The sequence below is a fragment of the Cryptomeria japonica genome, chromosome 6, assembly GCF_030272615.1.
Source record: "Cryptomeria japonica chromosome 6, Sugi_1.0, whole genome shotgun sequence".
Lineage (NCBI taxonomy): Eukaryota > Viridiplantae > Streptophyta > Pinopsida > Cupressales > Cupressaceae > Cryptomeria > Cryptomeria japonica.
This window is the reverse complement of record NC_081410.1, coordinates 474,884,690-474,898,746: the sequence shown is the minus strand read 5'-3', so window position 1 is coordinate 474,898,746 and position 14,057 is coordinate 474,884,690. Positions and strand designations below refer to the sequence as shown.

General features: G+C 35.7%; 1 protein-coding gene across 8 annotated transcripts in view; it reads right to left on the bottom strand.

The window, feature by feature from the left end:
- The window catches only part of LOC131051057 (pyruvate dehydrogenase E1 component subunit alpha, mitochondrial), a 153,425-nt gene extending 139,693 nt beyond the window's left edge, over nucleotides 1-13,732 (bottom strand). For 2 of the 8 annotated variants that reach the window (XR_009107073.2, XM_057985408.2), the window contains exons 1-3: nucleotides 13,405-13,732; nucleotides 4,931-5,718; nucleotides 4,530-4,609 (exon numbers count right to left, since the gene is read on the bottom strand). Coding sequence is in view for 6 of the 8 variants with exons in the window: in XM_057985408.2 (XP_057841391.2) it covers nucleotides 4,530-4,609; nucleotides 4,931-5,660 (810 nt within the window). In the remaining 2 variants the exon portion in view is untranslated. Of the gene's footprint in view, nucleotides 1-4,529; nucleotides 4,610-4,930; nucleotides 5,719-6,548; nucleotides 6,735-13,116; nucleotides 13,173-13,404 lie in introns of those variants that run through there. The other 6 variants (XR_009107072.2, XM_057985413.2, XM_057985410.2 and 3 more) reach the window with 5 other exon arrangements.
- Nucleotides 13,733-14,057: the final 325 nt, after the last annotated feature.

Genomic DNA, 14,057 nt, shown 5'->3' with positions numbered 1-14,057 from the left:
ATTAACATTGAACTATTCTTACCTTAAAAATGACATAGTGATTTAATTCTCTGTTCCAAATGAGATGATTCTTAGCAGAACCTTTGTTGACCATAGGTCAATAGGAGTCGGAATTACAACAGAAGTTGTACTGTATGTGTCATTTACCTTAAGGGTCATCTAGACTGTTATTGATTGTTGCCAAGAAACTAAGGGTTTATTAATGGTAACCTTGTGGGTCAATTGCACCTATTGTTGAGATGCCAGTATGTGGAATAAACTCCAGAATGATCAAGTCGAGTAAAGGTGGTGAAATCTGACAGCATTTGTGTGCATGATTAATGAAACCTTGGCCAAGGTGGCACTACTTAAGCATGTGACCATCGGTTCACAAGAACCAAACACACCTACTAGTCAAATGGTCATACTAGTTAGGGGGTACCTATAGTGTGTCACCGACTAGGTTCATGTAGGTTCTAAACACGAAACTTAGATGGCAAGATGGCAACTAGGTCTAATCCATTGTCTACTACCTTCGCGAAGGGTAGAGCCACTTCCAGTTGGAAAATGTGCAAGAGACTGCCAAGTCTATAGTTGGGTGGAAAAGCCCTTGATGATGCTCTGCCTCTTCTAGACTATACTGACACTTGATACAAAGTTTTCAGAAGGAAGGTTAATGATTGTATTCAATGAACTTTTATCTTTTCTTTCGAAAAAGAAAATTATTAATTGAATTCTCTTTCTCGTTAATAGACAATGAAGTATATTCTTTAACTGCTCTATTATAGTTAACTACTTTTCAGTTGAAATAGTTAGTTTCATATATTGATGAATAGTACTTAGTTAATTTTCATTTTCAGCTGAAGTTGAAGATTGTTGCAAACTCATTTTTTGAATTATTAAGTTAGTTCACTGTTTCTTTATTATTAGCTTAGCGATTGTTACATATGGTATCAGAGCTGCCAGGTCAACGATGAACTTCGGGTTCGCAACCTGAAAAGATAGAAAAGTGAAGCTAGTCTGTCAGTGTTTCACATGATGTGGATCCGACGAATGCCACGAAAGGTTCGTGACCCAACGTACGTCCATTTATGGAAACTCAAACTTTAACACGATTACCCATGTTGTACCTTACTATATGATACTGAAACTCTAGCTAAAGCCATTAAGCGATTTCGGAGAGAGAGGCGAGAATAGACAACCTCTAGTGAGGAGGCAGTTAAAGCTTCCATCCTAAAAGAAATTGAAATGGAAAAAAAACTAGTGACTAAGAATCCTTCAATGAAAGCAGTTGAGCTTGAAAAACCCAAAGACTATCATATAGTAGCTCTAGGATATAGACTTGTCGCCTATTCTAAATTTAGTGATCAAGAAGAACCTATCACGGGAAGTGATAGCAACTCTTAATTTGAGAACCACTTTTTGAAATATTCTTTGCCAGTCATAAACAATCAAGATCCTACTCTAAAACATGCAAAGATATTTTTTAGTTTATTTGCAAACCTTGAAATTGAATCGAACAAGAGTAAATAGAGCCATTAAAGAGCTTATTGTTTGAAAAGGCTATTTCCCTTATTTCATACATCAAGGGTTTCCAACACTAGTTGAGCAAAGTAGAGTACCCGTGATAGGATAACTGAAATTAAAGTGCTTTCTTGAAATACTAGAACCTGACAACTTCCCATATATCACAATCTGAGTCACAATCCATGCAGTTCTGAGTTTAAATCTGGAATACCATGAGAAATGATGCTGTTTGGTTCACTTGTCTGAGACTCCGTGTTGTTACTGTGCAGATCCGTTTGACGATCAGACCTTGGATGGTCGTCCAAGCTGGTTATCATGGGGTTTTCGTCCCAATGCAAGCAAAGAGATATAATAAAAATCAGAATCATAAAACATAATTCGCCTTAACTCTTTCTCCAACCTTAAGAAGGCAACCAAACCTAAAATCCACACCCACCCTAATTCCTATAAATCAAGCGACTCTCAATTAATTCCAGCGATAATACTTTTCCTTAAAAGTATTAATCAATTATGTATTTAGCGCCCCTTCCATAAAGCATAAGGAATTTAAAGAAAATGTTTGGATATTGAAATGCAATGGCCCCATCCTCATGACTAAAAATCAAGAGTCACTTAAGTGAACATGGACCCCGCCACCTTATTGAACACAACCTCCTCTTAATTCACTAAAATCGACTTAAGTGTTGGAGGAAAACTTACAATTAGAGAGTTGTTTGCTGAGCTACAGTAGCACTAGAGAGGGGACATGACCCTTCCCAAGATTGCTAGTCCACAAGCAATCATAAGTTTGGATGTTGTAGTATCTCCTCAGCTTCCCAAGAAGCATCATCCAATGGTAACCCTTTCCACTTAATTAGATATTCACAAACAGTCTTATTCCTTAACTTCTTTTCCCTCCAATTTGCAACACCTTCAGGTTCCAAAACCAATTTCCCCTCTTCGTCCAATGGTGGCAATTCAAGAGAGACAACCCTTTGTTGTCCTAATGCTTTCTTTAGGCAAGATACATGAAAAATATTATGGATCCTACTACCTGTCGATAGTTCAATTTCATATGCAACTTCTCCAATTTTCCTGAGTACCTTGTAAGGCCCATAAAACCTTGGTTTCAACTTCTCCGCTCCGCTGTTTTTTAATGATGATTGCCTGTAAGGTTGTAAGCGTAGGAAAACCAAGTCCCCTACTTGAAACGTCCTCTCAACTCTATGTCTATCTACATACATTTTCTGTTGGTTCTATGCCTGTGAAATATTGTCTTTCAAAGCTTTGAGAATGTCTTGATAACTCTGTATGGTCTCTTTTGCTCACGGCACTTTGCTATCATCAAAAGCTAAATCTATAAATGACAAAGATTCATATACATACAATGCCTTAAACGGAGACATCCCATTAGTCATGTCATAGGTAGTATTGTAACAATACTCACCTAAATGCAACCATTTGACCCCAAGCACACTGCTGTCCTGAAACATAGTTTCTGAGATAACTCTCAACCCACTTGTTCACAATTTCGGTCTGCCCATCCGTCTGAGGATGATAACTGGTACTGGGTGTCAGTTTTGTCCCTGCCAAACGAAATAATTCCTGCCAAAATATACTGATAAACCTGTTGTCCCTATCACTAACAATGGTCTTAGGGAAATCGTGCAACCTGGACACTTCTCGGAAAAACAAATCAGCAACCTATGAAACTGAGTAATTTGTGGCAATGGCAAAGAAATGAGAATATTTAGTCAGCCTGCCCACCACTACAAATATGCAATCCTTTCCCTGCACTCGTGGAAGTTCTGTGATGAAATCCATAGATATACCTTCCCACTTCTGTTCAAGAATGGGTAATGGTTGTCAAAGGCCAGCCGGAAAGGTATGCTCTGCCTTATTCTGCTAGCATGTCAAACATTCACGAACGTGTTGTAACACATCATCCTTAAGTCCCTTCCAGGAGAATCTCTCCCTTACTTGCCTGTAAGTTTTGAAGAACCCCTGATGACCAGCTAAAGGTGTGTCATGTAACGCTTTCATAATACACTGCTTTAGTTTAGACACAGGTACAAGGTAGATTCTATTTTTATAATATATCACCTCTCCTATTACTGTATATCTATCATCCTGTACCTTTCCAGATATGAACGCAGGAAGTTGCGAGAGGTCGCACAATGCAAAAATTGCATCACGTCATGTGGGATAGAAAAACCACAGGAAACACAAAGAAAATCGCAACGAAATGCAAAAATTACTGTCGCAATTTGTATCCGCCGAGAGAAAATAAACGACCATACAAAAAAATTCACGCCCAAGAAAAATTCAACAAACAGAAGAGAGAGAAACTTCTAGAAAAATTTCTTCAAAAATTTTGACGAATTATTTTCTTTTTGTGTTCTACTCTAATACCATATTAGAGCAAGTAATTGGTAAATGATTGAATGAATTAAATGAATGATTGAAAGATCATTTAAAGAATTACGAAACAAATGTTTCTAAAAAGAAACAATCGTAAAATAGAAACAACCTAATATTTACATTAGTTTACAATATTGACCGTTAATAATAAATAATAAGATATTATTCTAATAGAAGTATGTTCTTTAACTTCTCTATTATAGTTTAACTACTTTTCAGTTGAAATAGTTAGTTTCAGATTTTGATGAATAGCAGTTAGTTAGTTAGTTAGTTAATTTTCATTTTCCGCTGAAGATGAAGATTGTTGCAAACGCATTTTTTAAATTATTTAGTTAGTTCACTGTTTCTTTATTATTAGCTTAGGGGTTGTTACAGTGGGCATGTTGCAAAAATGAAACTTAAAATAACAACTCATTTGTTAAAATAAAGTATAGTGATACTGTTTAAGCCAAAGACTGGCCATTCTCAAATGCAAAACTTTCCAAAAAACATGGAAGGATACCATTCAAACATATACAAAAGCAATTGATATAGATATAATCTCACAACAATCATGTGATTTCCATTACTTTCTTTGCTACTTGATAAATAAAGAAATTAAGAATGTCAAATCTGTTGCGAACCTTGAGACCTGGAACATAGTGTCCTCGCTTGTAATATGCAGAGCATTTTGCTGCTCGCCATTCTGCTGTACCCATGCCATCTGTAATTTGGCATTAAGATTCAAAGCATCAAAAATGACCCCAGCTATCGCACATAATATACAGTAAGATGACACAATGGCATACATATAGATTTTTACAAAATTGAGCAGGCAATAGTTTTTCCTATGCAAAAAAAAGCTTTGCAACAACTACCTTCCAGGATATAATGTTAGAATGGTGGGGCAAGACAAGTAGACAATATAGAAATTTGGATGCAGGTTATGATACACAAATGCAGAACAAATAAAATAAATTCTTACATACAAATAGTACATAAATCAAAGTTTACAGGATATAAAGAAAGGCTTCCTAGCAATTACAATGATTATTCTCGCACACAAGAACCACAGGCAAGTTCCACAAAGCAGCCATATTAAGAGCTTCATAAAGTTGCCCCTGATTTGCAGCACCATCACCATAAAGAGTAATTGATACTGCATCTACTTTTCCATATTTAAGGGCAAAGGCCAGACCACATCCAAGCGGAATGTGTGCTCCAACAATTCCATGTCCACCATAAAACCTGTTATCCTTCTTATACAAATGCATCGAACCTCCCTTTCCTAATGAGCAACCATCTTTCCTCCCCAAAAGTTCTGCAAACACCTCCAGTAATGACCCACCTCTACCTAGAAAAATGCAGTGGTCTCTGTATGCTGTGATGACACAATCTGTTTGGGATGTTACCTCCTTGATGCCAACAGCAATTGCCTCTTGTCCATCATACAAATGACAAAATCCTCTGACTAAACCTGACTTGTAAAGTGAATCTGCAGTTATTTCCATGCGTCTCATTATAGACATATCCTTATAGAAAGACATCAATTCTTTTGGACTTGTTTCGACACTTCGAGGAGGAGGTTCACATCTATACCCTATGAAGGGAAGAGTGGTTTCAACAGTAAAAGGAGTGGTGTCATTTGCTGAATTAGATGAAAATGTTCTCCTTAAAGAATAAAGACATCTGTATGTACTCTTGGAATAAGCCAACTTTGCCAGGTACAATGCCATCATGTTCCTCTTATTAAGTTCAATGAATATGCCAAACATCAAGAAACCGCATTCAGCATGATCAGTGGAAGATATGCCTTCCCTGCAACCCTATATCCTGTGCAGCATTCAAAAGAAATAATCATGTTTATCTTCTAAATACAGTAATAACCATAATGACACACTTATTACACATAAAATATAATATAAGAAAAACTCTAATCATCTCAAAAGAACTATAAAATTTTAATCACTCTAATGTTAGCCAAGTCAATAACATATCCACAAACAGATAATATGTTTCATGTGTATCCTTGCCCATGCACCATACGTACATCAGCAAAAAATAACTTTACACAAAAAAATATTACCAATGAGATGCCTTATTTATAAAATTCATATATAGGGCATTCTCCTTTGGATAGCATTGTCTCCATTACATAAGTAACAACACACGATAACATATTAAAATGAAACTATCCAAGTAGGTTTTCTGCCACTGTTCACAATATTGGAATTAAAGATATTCTTGATAATTCCAGAATCCAAATGTAAAATCTTACATTTGGGAGCATTTAGAATCATTATCAATCAGATTCAATGCCAATGTTTATGTTTCCTTATTAGATAACCACCATAATAAAATTACTAATGCTAAAATTCCCTTCTTTGCATGCACACTTGGTGAAGATCCTCAATTTACTGATATGTCCAAAATTCCCTATGGGGAAAATGATCACAAACTTCCAAAATCTTGGAGGATATTACTTGTGTTGAAAGGACCTGACATGAAACTACATTCGATTTTTACCTCAATTACAACTCGTGGTATTTTAAGGCTGACCAATACCATGAATCCATCAGTCACACGTCCATCAAAATAAGATGTATCTACAGGAAAGCATGTTATTGGTGTCCAAAAAGCACTTTTGAATCAGTTAGACATACCACTATTTTGGTCTGTAAACCATGAAGAAATTGCTGGCCTCAAACATGTTGAAAATCTTTGCTTGGTAGAAATTGAGAAAGGTGAAAAATTAATGACCAAAGGTCAAAACTACTCCTATGAGACTGTCTTCCAATTTAGGATCTTCACAACATAGAAAAAGGTTCTCTGTCTCAATTTGATTCAACCTGAAGAAAAATAGGAAGCAAATGCAAAATTAGCCAAGATAAGGCAAAATGTTCCTGGAAATCTGATGATGAAGACTCTAGCAAAAGCCAGAAAAAAAGCTTATAAAGAACATAACAATGAAGCCAAGATTTATACTCCAATTGCCATCAAGAGACATTCAAATGTTTACTGAAAATAAAAGGTCAGGAGAAAGAAAAGCTGGTGAAAGATGGTCAGTTAATCAAAGATTTAGCAAAGTTACTGCAGCTGATCAATAGAGAATGGATTATTATCTATACTTGTTAGCATAGAAAATGCAATTCTTAACAAGATGATCAAAGCAAAGTATATAAATGGCAGTCCATATAGATGATTAATATGATCAACATGGTTTTGTTTTGTTTTTTTGTATTGTAGAAGATTTGCACTCGACACCATCTAGGCGTTTACAACATGGACTTTACCATTAAACCAAGTGCCCTTTGGCTGAGAGGCATTTTGATGAATTATTCTAGTAAGTCCAAGAAATAAAGACAAAAAAGAAACTGATGCAAACAGATGAAATCAACATGTCTCAACTGAATAAGCAAGTACCAGCCAGCAAACAAACAAAATTCAAAGAATTCCAAGAAAGATCATTCAGAAAGCTCAAATTTGGGAATTTGGAAAATCTACAGCAAATTTAAAATAGCAAGACTACAAGAAACAAAAGATGATACTCCTTTTAAAAAAAGAAGAATCGCAGGGAATACCAAATACAAGTTGCACTCTCAATTTCAACAGGAATAATTAGCCATATGACCCTATAAAAGTTTGGGTTGACAAAACACAAAAATTCAAGCCTTAATTGAATGTGACCATGTCGGTGCAGTATTATATGCTACTAAACAATTTGCAAGTGTAGTCAGAATAGTGAGAATCAACTATAATATAAGTCATACAAAATTTGTAAACTACATAGAATCCGAACTTATAGATGTATATGTTCCAAAGGAAAAATCTAAATAAAACCATTCCCAGCCAACTGTAATGAAAATGATACTAGAAAAACTATGCCAATACACTGAGTGATATAAAGATTGAAGACAAGCCATCAAAACGGAAGGCAGCCTTTAAAGCATCTAGGAAGAAAAAGAATAAAGCATATAAACCAAGTGATAGCTCAAGCAATGAAATGGATGAAGAAGAAGATCACTTCATGAGAAAGCTAAAGAAAGGATCTAGGAAGTATCGAGGTAAATCACCATTCAAATGTTTCAATTGAGGTAAAATTGGTCATTTTGCTTCTAAGTGTCTGCAAGGTAAGAGTGAAAGCAGTGAGGATGAACAAGATCACTACATAAAGAAAGGAAGATATCAACAAAAGAAGGGCTACACACAAGGTCAATATGAAAAGAAAAAGAAAGATTTTTGTAAGTACAAAAAGAATATTTATTCACAGAAAGATAATAGCTCATCCTAGGAAAGCAGCAAATAAAATTCAAGCAGCGATGGAGAAGAAATCCTTTTCTTGGCAATGGAAGACAAAGATGAAAAAGAGGCGTGAAACGAAGATGAAGAGGAAGTAGACCTTGAGAAAGAACTCCATTATGCCTACAGAGAGATCGAGAAACTTAAGAAAAGAAGTTCAGGAGAAGGATTACAAATTCAAGAGGATAGTGAAGCCAAAGAAAAATTAACACAAAGTCTTGAATGTTATGAAAATGGTGTCTCAACCTTGCAATAATAAAAGCTTATTGTTGATAAATGAGCACGAGGGATTGTGAGGGGGGTTACCCCCCTTGCAAGGTCTAGGGGGGATGGCCCCTTTAGTACGGGATCGAGGGGCCACACACCCCAACAAGGATCTAGGAGCAACGTCCCTCAAAAGCCACATTTTATGTATAATTTAGCACTATAAATCTTGACCATTTATTATTAGGTCATAGATCTAGCAGTGGATATTTCGTGTACTTTGCTAGACCTAGAAGGAAACCCTATTTTATAAGGGCATTGTATTATGGCTATGTATTGTGATGTATTTTGAGAGTCTAATAGTTGTTGAGTTGCCTTTGGATCTCCATTGGTGATACTCATGTGAGACTAAAAGGTTACTATTGATAAATGAGTGCGAGGGGTTGCAAAAGGGTTTACCCCCCTTGCGAGGTCTGGGGGGGTGGCCCCCTCAACGGGGGGTTTGGGAGTCATATGCCCCAACTAGGGTCTAGGGGCAGCACCCCCAAAAGCCACATTTTATGTATACTTTAGCACTGTAACTCTTGACCATTTATTATTAGGTCATAGATCTAGTAGTGGATATTTAGTGTGTTTTGCTTGCCCTAGAAAGAAACCCTATTTTATGAGGGCATTGTCTTATGACTATGTATTGTGATGTATTCTAAGAGTCTAATAGTTGTTGAGTTGCCTCTAGATCTTCGTTGCTGATACTCCTATGAGAAGCTTTCTCTACAAGTATATTGTAATCTATTGTTGATTTTTGAATAATATATTGGGCAATTTGGAGTATGGGGTTTTTCTCCCGGAAGGGATTTCCCCATTTACATCACTATGTTGTGGTATGCATGCTATTTATGTTTACATTTGTTAATTTTTTGTAATAGTTGTAAAGATTTGTAAAGTTTTGCATAACCCTCCTCTCAAGGTTAGTGTAAGAAGTTGTTCTACTACCTTAAATTCCTTACATTGAAGAATCACAAAAGTTGATTGTAGATCAGAAAGTTCAAGTAGAAGAAGCAAAAGGAGTTGAAGAAGAGATGAGAAACCAACTGAAGACAAAAGAGGAAAATTGTGAAAAGTTGGAATTCGAGATTGTCTCCCTAAGAAAGGAATTGGAAAAGACAATGGCTCAGCTAGACAGAAACTTGAAGAATGAGAAGAGTTTGGAAACTTTGAACAACATCATCAAATCTCAAAAGCCCGCATTCGATAAGAGTGATATTCGCTATGAAGAAGGACACAGTTCTAAATCATCGAAGAAATCAAATGAAAAGAAGTGTGTTGATGTCCTTAAAATCCAATCAAAGATAAAACCAACAAAAAGAAGGAGAACTGGAAGTCAAGCATACCTTCAAAAGCTAAAGATAACATGGTGAGGAAGCACTTCTCATCAAGGCAAACTCATATGCCTATCTATAATTGCTTCTTTGATTATTGTTTTTCATGCAAACAGTTTGGTCACGAGGCAAGAGATTGTAGAGCACATGTGAGATATAACTATGGGTTTTCAAGAAGGAACTATAATTCCTTTGCCCCCTTAGTGGATCATAATGTGGTATGTTATAAATGCAACAATTATAGACATATAGCTTGATTTTGTAGAAATGGTTTTTTGAAACCATCTAGAGGGAACATGAAAGAGAATAACATGGCCAAACAAAAGGGGGAATCTACAAGAGCTTGGAAAAGAAAGGAATAGCAAGATAATCAAAAGAAGGATAAATCTATACTTGTGGAAACTGCACTTATGCACAAAATTGAGGAGAAGCACAAATTCAGGGGAAGCCATTCATTGTATTATCTTTTAGCTCTGGAGAAGACAACTCAAAGATAGATCAGCTAGTTCATTTCTATTGATTCCAGGATAAGGGAGAGTTATTGGAAAAGGTAAAATGATGCCATCAATGTCAAGAGGAAGAATTACAATAGGGGGAGTCTTCTTTGTAAAAATATTGGAGATCCCTTTTCCATTGATGTGAAAGGGAGAGATATAGAAAGGGGGAGCAATAGAGATAGGTAGAGCATTACGTTCATGCTTCATTCACAAATGGTTTGATTGCAAGGTCGACATCAATGACAAAGGGGTAGATTGTTGGAAATATTGTCATTGATGTTGAAGAGGCTTGAACAAAATTGCCATTGATGTCATGTTACTACTTAAGGAGGGACAATTCAAAAGTTTTATTAAGTTTTGTGCTCAGCAACATTAAATATAAATGTAAATATTAGTTTCTTTCAAGACAGAAATTTATCAGTTGTGTGGGCTGACCTTACATCATGTAGTAAATCAAATAAATTTATTTAATTTAACATAGGCCAACCCTTGGCTTTTGGTGCCCTTCCTTGATGGATTTTATTGAGGAAAATAAATATTATCTTATTGGGCCGACCTCCTTGAAGCTAGAGCCCACCTTGGCAAAGAAATAAAAGCAATAAAAAATATATACATGCATGCTTGGCTGACCTGTTTAGAGGGGTGTATCCTTTGATAAAGGGGTGCATATTGAAGGGTATATATAGAAGATCTTTGAGGGTTATTTGATCAAACAATTCAATGAATATCTTCCCATTCACAGCAGATCTGCAGCAAACCTTAGAAGCAGATCTAAGGTGAATATAAGAGCAGAATTGAAGGAGAATTATTGCAGACCTAAGAGCAGACTTTGAAGGTGAATTATTGCAGACCTCAAGGGTGAATTATTGTAGACCTTAAGGGCGAAATATTGCAGACCTAAGAGCAGACATTGAAGGTGAATTATTGCAGGCTCTGATTATTGCAGACCTTAAAGGTGAATTATTGCAGGCTCTGATTATTGCAGACATTAAAGGTGAATTATTGCAGGCTCTGATTATTGCAGACCTTAAGGGTGAATTATTGCAGACCTGAAAGCAGACTTTGAAGTTGAATTATTGCTAATTTTAAGGGTGAATTATTGCAGACCTATGAGGAGATATTTTTGAAGATAATAAGCAGATTCATGAAAGCAATTTTTGAGCAGATTTGTGGAGGAGGATCATATCTGATTCAAGAAGAAGATCAAGCACTTTTCACTTTATTCTTTTGGAGGTTGGTGCCTCGTTTTTAAAGAGATTGGTGTCTCTTGCTGAGTTGGTACTCAATTGTGGGGATCGATGTCTCTAGTGGGTTGGTGCCTACAAATCATCAAAAGGGGATTGGTGTCTCATGTGGTTTGGTTCCTACAAAGATTGTAAGAAGTTTCCAATATAAAAGCAATATTTTGCCGTGGTATTCTCCTACAAGGGTTTCCACGTAAATCGAGTGTTCTTCGTGTGTTTCTACTTGCTTGCTCTTGCATTTGTGGTTGATAAGCTTCGAAGTATTGCTACTGTGAATAATTAAGTGTTAAAAAGAAAAAGTTTGTTATTATCTCCTCTCCTTCAAAAAAAACTGTGATCTTATTCTCCTCTGCCTATCTTTTGTTCTCCTCCTTCCCAGTGCTCTAATACCAATTGAAGGTATCAAATAATTACAAACAAATTTCTAATGATGACACAACTGATGACCAATTGAAGTATCAGCAGATCATCAACACGCAAAGATGCAGAGATAATTGAAGGACACGCAAAAAATTCCTTGATAATATTCATTGATCAAACTACACATTTATGCTATAGGGTTCACAACTGAATCCAACTAATCGAGTAACTAATCAACTTAACAACAACTAATCTCAATACTGTCTTCTAATAAACTAACAACAATGTTTATTACCTTGAATTGTTAACGTTTGTGTGTTTCACACATGCCTTTCACAATGAGATATTCATAGTTCTTACCACATCCATATATGAAGTGAAAACTAACATTGAAAATCTTACGGAGATAAAAAGAAAACACATTGGACTCTACATGGTTTGCATATCTGTTTGAAAGGTGTGAAATCCTTGTTATGATAAACTAGGATATAGATATAGATACTTAGTGACAGTCAAAAGGTAGTTTCTTCTGCATTGGATATGGTTTTCCGCAAGATCTATCCTATCACCCTTTGTCTCTAGTTATATCAAGAGATACGCCTCAGGGAACACCCCCCCTAGGCCTAACAGAACTTGAAGGAGTTATCCATCGTTGTCAAGTGGTCCATTGTGTCCCAATCTGATCATAAGTTCTAAGCTGTTCGCCCACAGTTTGACACCCTGGCACTTAGGCATAGTCTATCTTTAGGGATTTGCACCAACAAATTTAAACCTGAATTTTAAAACTAATAAAAATACTGGAATACTTAAAGACTCAATTGTAAAAATAATAAAAATTATGGATTAATAGAAAACACAATATCAAAACTAATCTGGATTACTTGTTTACCCAATTTCAAAACCAGTAGTGAAAAATCTGGCTTATTTGGGTAGCCAGTTTCAGAACCAGAAATGAGAAGAAATCTGCATTATTTGGAGTCCTGGGTTCAAAATATAAATTTTCTAGCCTATGAAATGAGAGAGCTTCCTTGCAGCCTTGAGGTTGGATCAATGTAATAATTTGTTCTCCCTGAACTTTGAAGTAATAAATTTCTAAAATACAATAGTAAACATAAATCTATCGATTATTTGAAACCTGACTTATAAAGTTAGTAAAAATACTGGATTACTTGCAGACTCAATTTCAAAACTAATAAAAACTATGGATTAATCGAAGACACAATAGCAAAACTAATCTGGATTCCTTACATGCTCAATTTCAGAAGTAGTAACGACAAATCCGGAGTAATCGGGCATCCAATTTCAGAACTATAAATGAAACGAAATAAGTATTACTTGGAGACCTAAATTCAAAACTAATGAAGATTTTCAACTACATGCATACCCTGCTTTGAAGAATCATAGAATCGGTATTCCATACTGACTCAATTTCAAAACGGACAAACAATCTAACTTTTTGCAAACACAATTTCAGAAATTTAAAAAAAATGGATCACTTGTCGACCCAATTCCAAAATAATATAAAAATCAGCCAACCTACTAAGTAGCTTTCCAATGTTTCAGAAAACTTGCTTTCTTTGACACCAGCTTTGCGTTTCTCTTGAATTGCAGCAACAGGGCTATATGAAAATATCATTGTGCTGAATGATAGAAGTCGTGATTGGTGTAGGCTACAGGTGTTTGTTTTATGGCAGGTCCACGCGTCCAAACAAACTGGTTTGAAGCATAAGACTGCATGGAGATGATGGCCAAGTGTAAAGCCTTTCCCTCCCTCATTGCAAAGTTTGTTTTGAAAAGGTTAAATGGTGCAATCTGTCGCGGGAGGTTGTTCAATACCACCAGATTCCTGCGTATTCCTATCAAATTCATAAATTTTAGGCCCAATCCAATTCAAATATATTCTCAAACTGGCACTAGAAATTACGAAGCAGAAGTTGCCGAATGATATTAAATTTGCATTTGGAGAGTTGATATATAAATATATTGACATTAGTGTAAAATTAAACTTCGTGACTCATTAACAACCATTACATATAATTTATATATGACACACTATCCACTTATTTATTCGTCACTTATTCATATGAATATACTATACATTATAATCTAGCTTATTTTCTATTTCAAAACTAGTTTGTGGTGTAAGATCGTCTTAGCAATTATGGATTCATCCAATCCAAATTCGATAT